General features: G+C 41.3%; 1 protein-coding gene across 1 annotated transcript in view; it reads left to right on the top strand.

Annotated features, from left to right (window-relative positions):
* The window catches only part of MATN3 (matrilin 3), a 44,230-nt gene that overhangs the window by 9,538 nt on the left and 16,803 nt on the right, over positions 1-17,889 (top strand). Inside the window, exons 2-3 of the mRNA XM_089657344.1 lie at positions 5,682-6,251; positions 12,955-13,077. Coding sequence (XP_089513470.1) covers positions 5,682-6,251; positions 12,955-13,077 — 693 coding nt within the window. The remainder of the gene's footprint in view (positions 1-5,681; positions 6,252-12,954; positions 13,078-17,889) is intronic.

Here is a 17,889-nt window from a genome sequence, read left to right as displayed (position 1 = left end):
AATGCACTGTAACCAGCATGTACAACATTTGCTGCCTTCTTTCCTTAAATAAGGGCAATAATTGCCACCTGTTTTTCAAAGAATGAATGACCTCACTAATAGAACTCCACACTGCTATTATTTTGAACATGCCCCTTTCAATCAGTGATTCAATTACACAGAATCAGCAGCATGCATGTCATGACTGTTGGGTCTGTTGGATTTCTATTACTCTACTACACCTGCTAGTAAATTATTTGCCATGTAGAAATATCATTTCTACCAAAAACAGTGATTGATCAGGTTAGTGATGTCTGACTGCTATTATTTTGAACACAACTGTATGTGCTTGAAATCAACAATGGATGGAGAAGGAGTAGATCAGCTGTAGCTGGTTTTAATCAATGTAAAAGTTAGGGAAATACCCTCCTTAGCTTTACCTATGTCCACTAAGGGTCTGACTTCAGACCTTTATACTAGTATTCACCTGGTAGATCTAGATGGTAATGCAGACTTCCCCTGCAAGACACGCTGGATACATATGTGCAGGTCGGAAATTTTTGTTTCATTTCGGATGCATTTGTTAATTGAAGAATTTTGTTTCATCAAACTTGAAACAGATTTGTTTTTGGAATTTGTTTCACCTCCCCCAAAACACTGCCCCATGTGTAGGCCATGTGGCCTGGAATAGGACGGGGGGGGGGGGCTCGCTCATCTTCCCTCTTTCCTGGTCTGCCAGGCTGCATGCTCAGACTAGGGTCCAGTATGGATTTTAAGGAATTCCCTCGCTGTTTTTTTGTAAATTTTTTAATCGCCACTTGTTTACATTCTGCTGTCAATGTGGAATCCCGTTGACAGCAGATGAGTCATGGTTGTCAAGGAGATGGCAGCCGCCTGCTCTTTAACAACCAGCTATCCACAATGAATTTGTTACATATTGAACGAACTAAAAAATGTGACATCATCCAAATGAAGTAAATGCATTTTTTTAATTATAACTTTTCCAGATTCTTTGCCATTTGTTTCTATGTCCATGTGGAAATTCAGATACATCGAATCTCCAAAAATGAAATTTTCATCCGAAAAACAAATCTAAATAAATTACATGTCCAATGCTGAATAGAGGATTTGGGTAGTCTGAAAAAATTATTGTAGCTGTACCTGCTACATAGATCCTACTATAAACCTCTGAAATTATTTACGTTTGGTAGATGCCCAGACAACACTTGTCCCAGATATGGAGAATCTTCGGGCACCCTCTTCCATATGATGTAGCGGTGTCTCAAACACCATAGGTATTGGGAGGTGATTCTTCATACTTTGCATAATGTCTTTACATTATCCTATACATTGGACTCACTGTTTTGCCTGTTAGACTATATTCATAAAGAGCTTACTCCACCCACAACACAGATCCTGGTACTTTGCTGCCTTTTTCAGGTTGTAAAACTCATAGCTCAGAGATGGTTAGCATCACTCCCACCCGCCCATTCCGATTGGATACAAGCTGTAAATGATACCATATTGAAGGTCAAATTTATCTATACTAATCAAGGATGTCCAAAAAAAAAAACAGATAAGCTCTGGGAACTTAGGTTGGGCACCCCAGGATTGGGAACCCGAACTCTTCTAATGGACAGGTTACTAAGATAATCTAGACAGTTCCTGTATTAGACTGTTATGGTACCAATGATTAGAGTCTAAGGCCGGCCATACATGGGTTGATTTCCGAACGATTTTTCATTAGAAAATCGGATCTAAGAATAATCAACCGATTTTTGCTCTGTTAGTGGGGCAAAGGCATTGGCCGATTTTCGTGGTTCCTCCCCATTTCGTTTATCGAGCATGTTGGAAAATTAATGAAAAACGACCGATTTTCAAAATAATTGATGGCACCATCAGATTACAGAGCGAACTGCGTTTTCGATTGAAAAATCGTTCGGAATTCGACCCATGTATGGCCTGCTTTAGGCCAGTCTGAATTGCTACTGGGTCTGCTGCTACTGGAGAGATGCCTCTCATGTTGTGCTGTATTATAGTGGACAGAATACTACTAATCGGCCAGCACAGGCAGATGTGACAGGTGTTGCATAGACAAATAACCAGACTTCAGCTAAGAGGGTTGCATGCAAGAGTCTTTATTGCTTATTAGCATATATTGTAATATTGTTAATTATACTGTCTTGTTCTGACTGCAATTGTATTATGTAATGTGAGAGCTTACATGGCACACCAATTATTTTTACCTCTTTATTACTGACAGTTGTGCTGGGTTTTAGATCTCTACTGTTTTGGAGGCCCAAGGGCTGGGTGGGAGGGAGAGTTAGGGCTTTGTTTTGCCATTTTTATGTAGAACAACTGGACTTTTGTTTGATCTTTTATTTCTTTTTTTAATATGAATATGTAAAAAAGTTTTTATTTTTTTACTTAATTAAAACTATTTAATCAAAAAAGTTTGGGAGGAAGTGCAAAAGCTCATACTGAGAGTGAAGCAGAACCTCTGCAGGAAAAAGGTCAGTGGAGCTGAGTTTCAAGACTTTACATTAGAGAAATATGTATATCAGGGGTATTGAATTAAAATTCAAGGAGATCCAGTCACTAAAATGTTTTTCTGGCCAAGGTCCGAATAGCGTGTGCCCATCAGCTTGCCCCCTTACATTATATGTCGCCATCAGAGTGCAATTTTACATCATGTATTCCAATCACATCAAGTGTGCCCATCAGAGTGCTCCTTTACATCAGTTGTCCCCATCAGATTGCCCCTTTACATCAGGTATCCCCATCACATTGCCACCTTACATCAGGTATTCCCGTCAGAGTGCCCCCTTACACTCAAAGTACCCCTTTCCATCATATTTCCCCATCAAAGTGCCCCTTTACATCATATTCCCCGTCAGAGTGCCCCTTTACGTCACATGCACCAATCAGACTGCCCCTTTCCATCACATGTGCCTTTCAGAGTGCCCCTTATCATAAAATGTGCCTGTCAAAGTGCCCCTTAACATAAAATGGGCCCATCAGAATGCCTCTTTACATTAAATAGGCCCATTAGAGTACCCCTTTACATAAAATGGGTCCATCATTTTATGTTAAGGGGCACTCTGATGAGCACATTTATATTAAGGGGCACTCTGATGGGTACATTTTATGTTAAGGGGCACTCTGTTTGGCACATTCTATGTTATGCTTATCAGAGTGCGCCTTAACATAACATGTTCCCATCAGAGTGCCCCTGTAAGACTACACCCTACCCTGAGGGCAGATAGGAGCTGTGCCGTGATCCTTGCTGAAGGATGCTTGCGTACAGGCAGGGAGCGGTAGCTGGAGAGAGTGAGCTGCAAGGGGTGGGGTGCACACAAGATGTCATCTTGCTGTGATGACCACCCTGCTCAGCAGCGGATCTGTCGTTGCAGGCTGACGGTCCAGAAGGGAATGCTGCTGGGGCCGTTCTCGGATCGCAATCTGCCATTTAGTGACCACTGATGTATGTCATTATGATCTACAACAGGTGTCTCCAATCTTTCTGAACAAAGGGCCAGAGTGCTGTGGCCAGTGGAAGTAGTATATGTTCTTGTGTCAGTGGGAATGAACGCTGCCCAATCATTGTTACTTGTGGGAGGAATAGTGCCTCATTATTGGTGGCAGTGTGAGGAAAAGTGCTTTGTATCAGTGGGAGAAATAGTGCCTCAAAGGGTCAGAAGTATAACATACAATATAGTGTATACAGTGCAGTGGTCAGGACTATATTGTACACAATAATGTATACAGTGCAGGGGTCAGGAGTATAACATACAACATAGTGTATACAGTGCAGGGATAGGATTACAATGTACAACATAGTGAATGCACTGCATTCATTCATTGCATTTAGCATATGCAATGAATGGGTCAGGAGCGTAATGTACAACTTAGCATTTACCGTGCAGGGGTCAAGAGTATAAGGTACAACATAGCATATACAGTGCAAGGGTCAGGAGTATAATGTACAAAATAGCGTATGCGATGGAGGAGTCAGGACTATGTGTACAGAGTGCAGTGGTCAGTAATTATTTCCAGTGGGAGAAAATGTGCCCCAAAGTTGGTGAAAGAAAGAAGATACTTAGACATCCACACCTCCATCCTAAAATGACCACACCTCTTTTTGCCTTGCTTCATAGAGAACCCCCCAGTAGCTAGGTGTCTGTGTGGATGTGCAGTGTGGATAGTACACAGACTAAGCAATGTACTAAATTGCCTTTATGTGAAGGGAAGGATGTGCTACATATGAATGAGCCCCACTAAATTTGCATTTGAATGAGCTTTTGGTAAATATGGCACCTGTGTCCAATTCCAACACCTAGTTATGAAAGTAAGAAAATCTATAGAAATATAGATGCACTCACATGAATCGGGTGCCAATACAGCACAGCAACAAACAGCTCAGTAGGGGAATCCTTTCCTTCACTCCGCCGCTCATAAACATGGAGCCGAAGTGTGTTCCAAGAGACAGAAATGACTGGATGTTGTCAACGGCTCAGCCTCAATGCATTTTGCGTACAGCGCATCCTCAGGAAGTGAGAGGTTTGTGTTGGTGCCTCTATTGGCACTTGCTTCATGTGAGTGAATCTACCTTTTGCTTTTATTTATCCTCTTGTTAATAAAATTTACTATACAATGGATACTGTTTCTGGGCTTTTTTTCTAACCTATCTGGAGTGAATGAGTTTTCATGACAGGGACATCCATTGATTGATTGGCTTGAGGATTCCCACATAGAGGAGCTAATAATCCATGCACAGGATTTGACATCTGCTGCTTGTTGGCTGCTTTGTTGGCCAATGTTATCTGATGAGTGAGGAATCTATCTGAACACGTGAGGGAGCACTTTACATTTACAGAAGATTTTGTCACTTGATTGGGGATTATCACTTATATAAGCATAGTTTTTGTGAAGGGCTACCGCCTATCTTTAGTTTTTTGCAAAAATTCTGTACTACCCCTGATATTTAAGAGGAATCATATCAGATCTGAGCAATACCTCAACAGCTGTAAAATATAAAACAGTTTATTCAAAGAAAAACCTTTTAAACTTTTGGATAGAGTGGTGAGGAATGAGAACCCCTGTTGGGTTTTAATTGATGTCACTTGGGAGATTTACTGTCTCTCTTTGTCCCAATGATTCACTGATACTAAAATGAGGGATAATCCAAAATTTAGAGTTGTCACTGGAACAGGGATAGAGGGGAAATCTTCCAGTGGGGACATTTGTTACTGACCACTGCACTCTGTACAAATAGTCTTGACACCTGCACCAAATTCATGTTGTAAATTATGCTCCTGACCCCTGCACTGTGTACGCTACCTTATATTTTATACTTTTGACTCTTGCACTGTATATGCTATGTTGTACCTTATGCTCCTGACCCCTGCACTGTAAATGCTATGTTGTTCCTTATGCTCCTGACCCCTGCACTGTAAATGCTATGTTGTACCTTATGCTCCTGACCCCTGCACTGTAAATGCTATGTTGTACCTTATGCTCCTGACCCCTGCACTGTAAATGCAAAGTTGTTCAACTAATTTACATGCAGTTATGATGGATGAACAGCTTTGCAATTTTTTTTAATACACCCCTATGTATTAATAGTCATAATTCACCGGGCTCATTGCTTTCTCCAAGCCTAGTTGTCTCTCACACCTATCTCTGCACTATTATCTTCACAGAGACTGCTTGTAAGAGCAGGCCCATGGATCTGGTATTTATAATTGACAGTTCCCGCAGCGTCCGCATTCAAGAGTTTGAGAAAGTCAAGATTTTCCTTTCCGATATGATTGACACCCTAGACACGGGCGAAAGGTCAACTCGAGTGGCCGTGGTGAATTATGCCAGTACAGTCAAGATCGAATTTTTTCTAAAGACCCACTTCGATAAAGCTTCCATGAAGAAAGCCGTCTCTTTGATCAACCCATTATCCACTGGCACCATGACAGGCCTTGCCATACAGACTGCCCTTGAGGAGGCATTTACAGAGCAGTCAGGAGCTCGTCCTGTGTCCCTCAGGATTCCCAAAGTAGCAATCATTGTCACAGATGGAAGACCCCAAGACAGGGTGCAGGATGTAGCTGCCAGGGCTCGGGCCTCTGGAATTGAGATATACGCAGTGGGAGTGGACAGGGCAGACAAGCAGTCTCTTAAGTTGATGGCAAGCGAACCACTTGATGACCATGTGTTTTATGTGGAGACCTATGGAGTCATTGAAAAACTCACTTCAAAGTTTAAGGAATCTCTTTGTGGTAAGTTTTACACACATATACATCAAACTAGTGCATTAAATATGAATTCTAGGTACGGAAATTTTTACATACCTGAATTTACATTGGTTCAGCTGCGACCAATGCAAGTATGCATGTGCCATACATGTGGAATCCCGTGAATGCTAGAAATCGCTGTAGCAGGCACCATTACTCCAGTGATCTTCATTAGCTTCCGGGTCCTGTTCCAAACTGTGAACACAGGAGGTTGTGCACCCAACACAGGTGCTGTTCATGGAAAACTTTGCATTTTCTCAATGAATGCAAATCATTCTCTGATTTGATGAGGTGGACAGGTAGGTAAGTGACATCTTGATCTCCACCTCATCCAAACAGAGAACGGTTTGCATTGAAACGCGCCTATGCTGAGCGGTCTTGATTTCAGTAAACAGCAGTGAAGCTGCTCAGAATGGGTCCTAGAAGCTAGCTGCAATCGCTGTAGTAGAGGTGCCTACTACAGTGATTTCCAGTTTCCAGGGCAGGTATGGCACATACATACTTATATTGGTCAAAGCTGGACCAATGTGACTATGTAAAAATTGCCATATTTGGAATTCAGCTTTGAAACAAACTTTTTTTTTCCAATTTTATTTCTGTAATTTGAAGGCTTCTATGTTGTTGTGGCTGTATATATATATATATATATATATATATATATATATATATATATTTATAGTAAACTCAGTCACCAAGAATTAATTGAAAATTAGCTTGGCCCAACACTGGGCACCATCAACATAGCAAGAGCAGTTTTAGCATGACAGGAGTAGTTTAAGAGGGCACTAGAGATGCAACATGGCTGGTTAGAATGCAGATGTTGCCAATCATATTAATAAGAAAGAGTCAATTTTTTCCTTAAAAAGGTGACAACTCTAGTGCCTATCCAGGTTCCTTATGAGCAGAACGCATAGAAACGAAATCTGACCCTACACTGGTAGAATTCCGTTAAAGGTTTTGGTTTTAAAAGCTTCCCTTCAGTTTTCTAATTGTTATTGGGGTAAAAATGATGTCTGTTTTTGACTATAGTGACATCAAAACTCGAAGGAGCAGGATGGAAAGAGTGTAGGTGATTTTTGTTTGGGAAATTTCCATCATTCGAAAGTCAAATGGTAAAAGCAAATAAAAATTTGAATGACTAGAAATTTTCATATAAATGTTCAAAAATTTGTTAGTATATGGCAAGCTCATCTATCCCCAGATGAAGTCTTCTGTTGCTCCTGCAAAGGCACATCCTGTAACCACTTCTAAAAAGAGGCATGTCAACACAATTCTTAAAAGAATTGGTTAGTTTTACTACAAACAGAACAATCACACTGAACCCTCTATAAGTAAGATTCAAAAAGACCTTTAAGACAGTGCTTAAAATGATGTTTTCAGTGCTGCCTCTATTTTTCAAATTATTATATTTATGAAACGCTTGGTAAGGTAAGATTGATGTACCCATCTTCTAATTAGTCTCATGCCATATCCTGAAAACTCCACAAAACTGCAATTTGATATTGTGCTTACATGGCAAATCATGAGACATGAACCATGACCCCCCCCCCCCCCCATAAGGGTAAAAAGGGTAAAACCTGTAAGGAAAAAGTTTAAAAACATAAGATCTATTAAAAAGGTATAAAGGAAATTCCCCTGCAGGTTCCTACAAAGTGACAGACTGACCACTTTATACTCTTAAGGGTTAGTTCCCCCAAAAGTGATATTATAATTATATTGAAGCCTGGTGGGCTGAGTCATGATAATGTCTTGGATACACCAGAAGCGAGCTCTCCCTGTCATAATTCCATACTTAGTACCTGTCCGCCTGTGAGTTTTGGGTGTTCCCATTTAAATCACTCCAAGATGGTCTCTGAGAGAACTAAAAAATATCAGGTGGTTTAACTTCCAGCATCTACCAAAAGCTAAAATATTAAACTTTGGATTATCACATAAAGTAAATATGTGTGTATCATCTAAATGTGCATAACAGCAATGCAGAATAAAATTTAGCAAACATCCACCCACATAAAGATCTAAGTATCAACAGTAAATGACTCCTTATATAGACTTGACAAAAACTCATTGGCACTGGAAGTTGGCAGCAAGCCCCATAAAGTGCCTACTACCTTCCTTACTCCCTTATATTGACCAATTCATTGTTTCCAAGTCCCCAATCCAGCAATCTTTACTCCAACATAGTCCTGTACAGCTTCTCTTCAACCTGCTCACATGTGTTGGACATCATTACTTTCTATAGGAAGCCGTACTCCAAGGAACCACTGGAGGCCACCATCAGAATGGCTAACCCACAGGACTAGGGCCATGTAGTGGTGAAAGTGAAACAGGCCAGGACCGGAAGAAAGATCACTACATTGGGGAAGAAAGCAAGTAGTACCCCAGATAGTCTGCAGTTGGAGGGAGGGGAAGGATTTATTAAAGGACGAGTTTACTAAAGGTGAAGTTGTCCTTAAAATGAAACAAAAACTAAAAATAATTGGTGGTTTTGGGGTGATTATATACAGTATATTGATCACCTATACTTAAACAATATATGGCATATGTATTTAATGGGTGGTTTAGACCTTCGCTTTGTGATGGATTAGATACTGTACCTCACTTCACATTGCTAAAGGTTAAGAACACTTTTAGTGTATCTATGTTTTTCTACAACCTTCCCCCTCCTTACCTAAAATGCAACCATTCACTGGACAGTCTACCTAATGACATATAACATCTGGCCCAATTCTCTAAATTGGTGCCAGTACAAAACTTCCCTTGTACCAATGCTGCATTGATCACAGCTCTGGATGGGGGAACACATTTACAGTAGTGATATATGGTTGCTCCTAGTCTAGAGGTCTGGCACTTGACCAGCCAATAATGAGCCAGTATTGAAAATTTGCCAGCACTGGTTTTATTATCTTTTTACTGCTGGCAACTTTAATAAAGGATACAATACCCGCTGATACCAGTAAGTAACAGATCACTATTATAAGTGATATGTTGAGGTGGAGGTGCATGCAATTTTGTGTTACCTGATTCCTTTGAAAAATACTGTATGACATTCAGATCATCAAGGAATGGATATGCATCTGACATAAAACTGTGTAATAAATGTTTCATTCTTTTGATTTCTGTGTAAATATTGAAATATGAGGTGCTTGTCCTTTAAGAAGACAAATGTTGCCCTACTCCCAAAGTTTCGTAACAGCAGCAAATGCCATTCATAAAAAATGCAGCGCATCAAATCTGCCATTGCATTTTCAGCTGATTTCAACCAGTAGGGGGCTCTGTCTGACATAGAAAAACAATAGAGGGGGATATAATAGTAAGAAATTATTATTATTATAATACAGGATTTATATAGCGCCAACAGTTTGCATAGCACTCTACAACATGAGGACACACAATACAGTTACAATTCAATACAGGAGGAATCAGAAGGCTCTGTTCTGAGATAACAATGTAAGGCTTCATGAACACAAGCAGCTCCTAAACTCGAGTTTAGGTGCTTTTGGCATTTTTTTGCCAAAGCTCCTAAACTCAACTCCATAAAAGTCTATGTGTCAATGTACACATAAGCTTTTAGAAGTGTTTAGGAGCTGATGCATTTAGGTGAGGTTAAACCTCCCTCTCCTGAACGTGGAAGAATCGCATTCAGGATAGGAATGTTTTGACCGCCGACCACGGGAAAAAGCAAAACGCATTACCAAGGTTGCCACGTTTTGCAGCGATTTGTGTTTTTTCCACAGGCGGCGGTCAGGGTAGGCTTGTGTACATGAAGCCTAAAAGGGAAAGACATAGTTATACTCAATGATATTAGATGATTGTTTGCAACAAGTGTTGCAAAGTCAGAGTTAACTATTTAATGACAGTGGGCAGTGCACAGTAAATTATGAACAGCTTATTTTTATTGATCGCTTAATGAATGAACTAATTGGAAATCAACTCCATTTTTTTAAAAACAATTTAAAATATAAACCACATATTTTGAATTGTTATTATAGTGTTTATGTTAAAGTCCTTTTTGATGTTTCTCATTTTTTTAACAGATGATGTTTCTATAGTATTGTTGTATTAAATACAGAGAATTGTAAATTAGCCACTTGCTGGAGCAAATTTTTACTCTGCCTCCCTTCTTAGCAGCTGTTGTAATAAAATATTAGACCCAATTGAAGTGCATTGTTTTCGGAAGACTCAGTGATCGTAATTTGCTAAGTTCATTTTCGCTTTGCAAGGAAATTGTCATTTAGCTTAGTAAATGAAAATGTAAGCAAGTGTAGAGCCACTCCAGTAGGAGCCACAGAGCTTCTGGTGTCCATTTATGACACAGAGAATAGCTGTGATTCAGAGGATTGCAGCTATTCTCTGGTCATTCACAGTTTATGACACTCAGGAGAACATGTTCAGCCCTTCACTGGAGATCTGTGTTCTCCCTCCAGATTCTCCAGCCCAGAGCTGGAGAATCGGAGGGACCGAAAACTAAGCAGCGATAATTTACCTCTGCTTAGTAAACTGATTTTTTACTGTAATCTCACAAGATTATAGTAAAATGAGCCGTTTTCCAGCATTTGTAGACCGTTCTCCAGCGTTTGGAGACTGTTCTCCCTTCGTTCGGTGAACCGCTTCATAAAAGGCATTCACAAGAGAACTGTGTTCTCCAAGAATGCCGGAGAACTGAGCAGCGATCTATTACCGCTGGTTCATAAACGGACACCTCTGTCCAAGTTTCGCTACAATTCCCCCCCCCCCCCGCCCCCGCAGCCCCAGGCTTACAGCACATTCACTCATTGTCTTCAATGACCAGTTCAGGAGTGTTGTTTTTGTTGTTTTTATTTTTGGAGAACTTGGATAGGAATCAGGGAGATGAGTGGGATACTCCAAAAATAGGAACTATGTACACTTGAGGACTTTAAGTATTCTCTTGGATAAACTATGGTGAGGTCCATGCATAAAGCAAACAGCAGACTTCAGCTTTAAGGCAGCAGAAGTAAAAGAAGTAGCAAGCTTGAGCATAGTCCTTTGTAGCAAGAGGTGAAATGGACAAAGCTCTTCCGAACACAAGCCGGTGTCTCCTTTAGCCCAGACCCACAGCTGACTTCCTAGTACCAGAGGGGGTTAAGTAGCACACAGTCTCTAAGATGCTTTAGAGGTGTCTGTACTCACAAGAACCAAAAGCACATGGCAGCCTTCTTCCATCATACCAGATCAGATCTTCAGTAGATGTCCCCTCTGTCAGCTTTAGTATAACCCAGGTCTCAGCATTCAGGCCCTCAGGTCGCCCACCTGAGGCCACACAGCAGCAGATGCCTGGGAGGGCAACATGCCCTCTCCCAGGCTGGAATAATCCTGGGCAGGAAAGACTCGAGCCCAGTGTTTTCTCTGAATATATACAGTTACCCAGCATGCCATCAGAGCCAGGCTTTCTGGGATAGGCTGGGGCTGTTTCAATATTCATTCTGCTATCTGCATAGCTCCACACTTATGTTCTAGAAACTTCTCCAGTGTCCTAGAGAAGAAGGGAGCTATCAGCCTGGCAGCAGCAGACCACACTGACCACACCTAACTTGCAGAATCAGGCATCGCTGATACAGCCAAATGAGCCAAATCTGTTTTTTCCTAACAACAAATGACAATCACACTTCCTACAGTGTGATAACTAAATGGACCTATCAAAACAGCACTAGAGCTATCTAAGGACACCTAGCACCTATCTAGGAGGGTGCTACATATGTGTAAGCTTAGTAAATTAGAATATACATACAGTGAAAACTCACTTTGCAAAGAATACCCAATCATGTGCAAGAAACTTTTTAAAAAACAGGATTTTTGCTTGCACATGATTCACTAAGCTAAATGAAAACTCCCTTTCAAAGTGAGCATGCTCAATTCCTTTAGTAAATCAGAGTCATTGACTTGTATGGTATGAATGAGCTGCGAACACAACCATTGTGTAACGCTGTGAAGTAGTAAGAGCCTGATAATGTTAAGAAAAAATATGGCAACCATTTACATAAATTATAAACTTTACATAGAAATAAGGTTCATAAAAAATATAATTTTTTACATTAAGCTATTTTATATATATAAAAATGAAAAAATATGTATTGAAAATACTCTACATTCCCTGATTTCATGCAGTGCACGTTGGACACATTTTTCTGTTTTATACGCATTATTAATCATCCTTATTGGCGGCATGTTTTGTTTGAGACCACTGCAATAATGCATCAAGCAGGATTTATTTTATGCACAGCACTGCTACTGTGGCCATAGCCAGCACATGAGGCCATCTATAATTTGGTCAATCCTTGCATTCTTCTGATACATGCGCCAGATTTCAAAGGAAGCTGGGAAAGACAGAAAAACATAAAAATAGCACTTCCATCCATCACCGGTATCATCATATTTTATACAGTCATGTTATATGTAGAATGGGGGTCTGGCATGTGATGTTTGTGTCTGCCCCGGCCCTAGAAATAAGTAGAAAGTATACAGTGCCTCCCAGTACATAATAAGTGATATTCCAGGGTGATAAAAGTGCTAACTGAATAGGGTGAACTTTCAACGAATTGGTTGTAATCGTATTTTAAAAATATATACCTCACAATATTATAGTTATAAATTATGAATGTACTTTGTAGTAGCATAGTAAAAATGCCAATAGAATCTCCATAAGTTTGTAATTTTATTACTTTCTTTTTAGGTGTAGACTTTTGTGCCCATGGAAGACATGACTGTGAACAGATATGTGTGTCAACGGATACATCATACCAGTGCAAGTGCCACGACGGTTATATTCTTAATCCTGACAAGAAGACCTGTTCACGTAAGAAATTCATTTTAAAAAGGCAATGGAGCTGATTTACTGAAGGCAAATAGTCTGTGCACTTCAAGTGTACTGGAAGTGCAGTTGCTTTATATTCGAGGGGAAGCTCTGAAATGAGACAAATTTCTGCTGATTTCTTACATCCAATCATGTGCAAGCAAAAATGCTGCTTTATTATTTTCCTTGCATGTTCCTTTTAAGTGCACTTGCAGTGCACAGCCTATTTGTCTTTAGTAAATCAACCCCAATAAGTATGAATAAATTAACCCATTTTATTAACCTAGAATTCAACCAAAATTTCAAGCGGTATTCAACCACCCCAAAAAATTTAACATATTGCAGCTTAAATGTGGTGGCTGCCCTGGGCTTTTTTTTTAGGTTTTTATTTTCTAGCCAGCGGCACACTTCCTGTCTTAAGGTGTCTCAACTGTGGATGGAGGACCAACTGAGATGCCTTTGGATACCATTGTCAATCTGTGGAGAGTAGTGTTAGATGCAATAGCAGACTTAGATAGACTTGACTACCGAATTTAAGCAATTACAGTAACAGTTTGCTACTTTTCCTGGACAACTTGGTCTCTTAGAGGAAGCTGAAAAATAACATACTTACTGTCCAAAACAATGTGTGGCAATAAAGGAAAAAAAAAAGTCTAAAAAAAGAAAACAAATGCATAAGAATTGGTAAACTGCAGTATATTAAATTTTTGTTTTGGGGTTTCTGGGCTCTTTCACAGAGGCATTGAAAATAGGCGGTTGGGTGACATTTTTATGCTTCCCCAATGCCTATCAATGCCACTCAAAACTGTTAAAATAGGGAGCGGATGAAGGTGTTCACACTGTAGCGTTAGTGTTGCTGAAAGAGCAAAAGATCCACTCCAGGTGAGTGTCCTATCTGCATAACCCCTCCATAGACACGCTGGTGCCGGCCCAATCCGTGATCACAGATGCAATGGAAAAACAGAATGGTCATTACTAAGCACGTGTTTGTGTGAAACGTGTCTACTGCTCCTCTGTCCTGTCTTGGAGCTGTCGACATCTACTGCTCCTCTGTCCTGTCTTGGAGCTGTGGACGTCTACTGCTCCTCTGTCCTGTCTTGGAGCTGTCCACGTCTACTGCTCCTCTGTCCTGTCTCGGAGCTGTCCACGTCTACTGCTCCTCTGTCCTGTCTCGGAGCTGTCCACGTCTACTGCTCCTCTGTCCTGTCTCGGAGCTGTCCACGTCTACTGCTCCTCTGTCCTGTCTCGGAGCTATCCACGTCTACTGCTCCTCTGTCCTGTCTCAGAGCTGTCCACGTCTACTGCTCCTCTGTCCTGTCTCGGAGCTGTCCACGTCTACTGCTCCTCTGTCCTGTCTTGGAGCTGTCCACATCTACTGCTCCTCTGTCCTGTCTCGGAGCTGTCCACGTCTACTGCTCCTCTGTCCTGTCTCGGAGCTGTCCACGTCTACTGCTCCTCTGTCCTGTCTCGGAGCTGTCCACGTCTACTGCTCCTCTGTCCTGTCTCGGAGCTGTCCACGTCTACTGCTCCTCTGTCCTGTCTCGGAGCTGTCGACGTCTACTGCTCCTCTGTCCTGTCTCGGAGCTGTCCACGTCTACTGCTCCTCTGTCCTGTCTCGGAGCTGTCGACGTCTACTGCTCCTCTGTCCTGTCTCGGAGCTGTCGACGTCTACTGCTCCTCTGTCCTGTCTTGGAGCTGTCATGTTCTTATATTGCATGTAAAGGATTCCAATAAAGGATTTCATCCACCACATTGCTGTTTGTGCAGTCAACCATTCTGTTTTTCCATAGCGTCAGTGTTGCCTCACGCCGCGGTGAGGCAAAAAATAAAGCTGCCTGCAGAGTTTAGCAGGTGTTGATGCTTTGCAACTGCCTCCATTCACTACTATTGAAATGCACCACAAGCGCTCTGTAAATGCCCTGTAAATGTGCCTATGGCATTTACAGTGTGATTAAAGTGCTGTTGCAAAGCATCAAAAGTGATCATTTCCCATTTTAACCTTGTACAAAATAAAAAAAAAAAAAACACAAAAAACACATCTCACAGGGCATTTGAAGAGTGTTGCCTGACACAACATGAATGCCTGTACAACACATCCAAAATGCTAATTAATTAATCGTGATTGATGTTGGATCTACTTCGGGGGACATTCTTTTATTAACCACATGCCACCCAGCCACTGTAGAAATACGTTGGCAGGGCGGCACGGCTGGGCAAAACCACGTTTTAAAACGTTTGAAGAGTGTTGCCTGACACAACATGAATGCCTGTACAACACATCCAAAATGCTAATTAATTAATCGTGATTGATGTTGGATCTACTTCGGGGGACATTCTTTTATTAACCACATGCCACCCAGCCACTGTAGAAATACGTTGGCAGGGCGGCACGGCTGGGCAAAACCACGTTTTAAAACGTGTGTTTGCAAAACAGGTAGGGGGTGTGCGCCACCGCCCTACCTGTCCCGCCGATCACGGCCGCGGATGTCAGCCGCCGAATCACAGCTGGTCGTTACCAGCTGTGTCCCACCGATTAGCGGCAATCATTGACAGAGAGCAGAGCTGCAGTAGCTCTGCTTTCTGTCAGTTCCCTGTCAGCTCCTGACATGCTGAGTCGGAGAGAAGAGTTTCTCTCTCCCGATCAGCTGTGTCCCCCCCCCCGTGCAGTACACACCCCCGCCCCCTAGTAAAACACTCCCCTCACACAGTTAACCCTTTCAGTAAATAAAAAAAGTTAATCCCTTCCTCCCCAGTGCCATTAGTACAGTGTCAGTGTTTTTTTTTTGCACTGATCACTGTATTGGTGTCAATGGGGATGTCAGTGACCCCTAGTCAGTTCCCCCCCAGTGTCAGAATGTTCGCCGCAGTCCCGCCATAAGTTACTGATCGCCACCATAAGCCGCTGATTGCTGCCATTATTAGTATAAAAAAAAATTAAAAATCCCAGTATCTTTACCACCATTTGTAAACGCTATAACTTTCATGTAAACCAATTAATTTACACGTATTGGGTTTTTTGTAGCAAAGACAGCAAAGACATGTCGCAGAATACATTTTGGCCGAAATGTATGACGAAATTTGATTTTTACATTTTTTTTACAGGACATGTTTTATAACAAAAAGTCCAAAATATTGTTTTTTTTTCTCAAAATTGTCAGCCTTTTTTTTTTTATAGCGCAAAAAATAAAAAACGCACAGGCGATCAAATACCACCGAAAGAAAGCTCTATTTGTGTGAAAAAAGGACATACATTTCATTTATGTACTGTATTGCATGACCGCGCAATTGTCCGTTAAACTAGCGCAGCGCTGTATAGCAAAAAAATGGCGTAAATTGCAGTATCTATACCATAGTTTGTAGACGCTATAACTTTCACACAAAGCAATCAATATACACTTATTGGGATTTTTTTTACCAAAAACATGTAGCAGAATACATTTTGGCCTAAATTTATAACTAACTTTGAGTTTACTATATATTTTTTATAGCTGAAAGTAAAAAATATCGTTTTTCTTCAAAATGTTTGGTCTTTTTTTTGTTTATAGCATGAAAAATAAAAAGTGTGTGAAAAGAAGGACGTAAATTTCGTTTGGTTGCAGCATTGCATGACCGCGCAATTATCAGTTGAATTAGTGCAGCACCGAGTAGCAAAGAGAGGCCTGGTTAATAAGGGGGGCAAATCCTCAGGAGGGCAAGTGGTTAAAGGACTTGTCAAAGAATGACTCCTGTCTTTTTTCCACAGTACAGCTTTTTTTTTTTGTGAATGGGTAGCGGTACTATGTACCCCATACTCAGTCATGTGGAGGGGGGGGGGGAGGGGGGGGCATCTGGGGGCCCCCTTGTTGAAGGGGGCTTCCAGATTCTGATAAGCCCACCGACCAGGGCTGTGGGGAAGAGGCCCTTGTCCCCATCAACATGGGGACAAGGTGCTTTGGAGGGGGGGCTCCCCCTACCCCAAAGCACCCCCCCTTATGTTGAGGGAATGTGGCCTGGTATGGTTCAGGAGGGCGGGAGAGGGCTTGCGCTCGCCCCCCCCCCTTTCCTGACCTTCCGGGCTGGATGCTCGGATAAGGGTCTGGTATGGATTTTGGGGGGGAACGCCACGCTATTTTTTTTTTTTTTTCAATTTTGGCGTGGGGCTTCCCCTCAAAATCCATACCAGACCTGAAGTGCTTGGTATGGATGGGAGGGGGGGACCCCACATAATTTTTTTATTATTTTTTAATTGCTGTCAATTCATTCTTTTACATTCAGCTGTCAGTGGGAATCCTGCTGACAGCTGAAACATTAATGCATGCTTTTCACTACTAAAATACCGCATGACTTTATAAAATAACTCCTGCGGTATTTTAGTAGCCTATTTTAGTGAATTTACTATTTTTCAGTGCATTCTGGGCATTTGGGAGGGTCTGCTGAGGTTATCTTTTAAAAAAGCTTCTAAACTCAAATGTTCATAAACGCGGCTAAACGCGTTATGCAAACGTGGCTAAACTGGTGATTTTTTTAACCTACGTTTTCCAGCAGTCAGTTTCCATCATTCAGAAGAGTTTTCCCCTTGTACGTGAACCCTAAGAATTGGATTGGATTGTAAAACCCATCGAATGGGAATAAAGTGTTATAGTGTTTCTAAAAATAAATTAGTTTTTTGCCCTATTTGTTTTGGTGTCTGTTGTCATCAGGACAGAAAGTGATGGAAAATCTTCTACCTTCCAATTGTCACTAGAACTGGAGATGAGCATAAAACTTCCAATAGGGATGTATATTCTGGGAAAAACTGTCTAAGAGAGGATATCCCCTATGAACATCTCTCACTTT

The sequence above is a fragment of the Staurois parvus genome, unplaced genomic scaffold (assembly GCF_062004578.1).
Source record: "Staurois parvus isolate SC_StPar_1 unplaced genomic scaffold, SC_StPar_1.0 ptg000985l, whole genome shotgun sequence".
NCBI classification, from domain to species: Eukaryota; Metazoa; Chordata; class Amphibia; order Anura; family Ranidae; genus Staurois; species Staurois parvus.
This window is presented reverse-complemented; position numbering and strand designations above follow the sequence as displayed.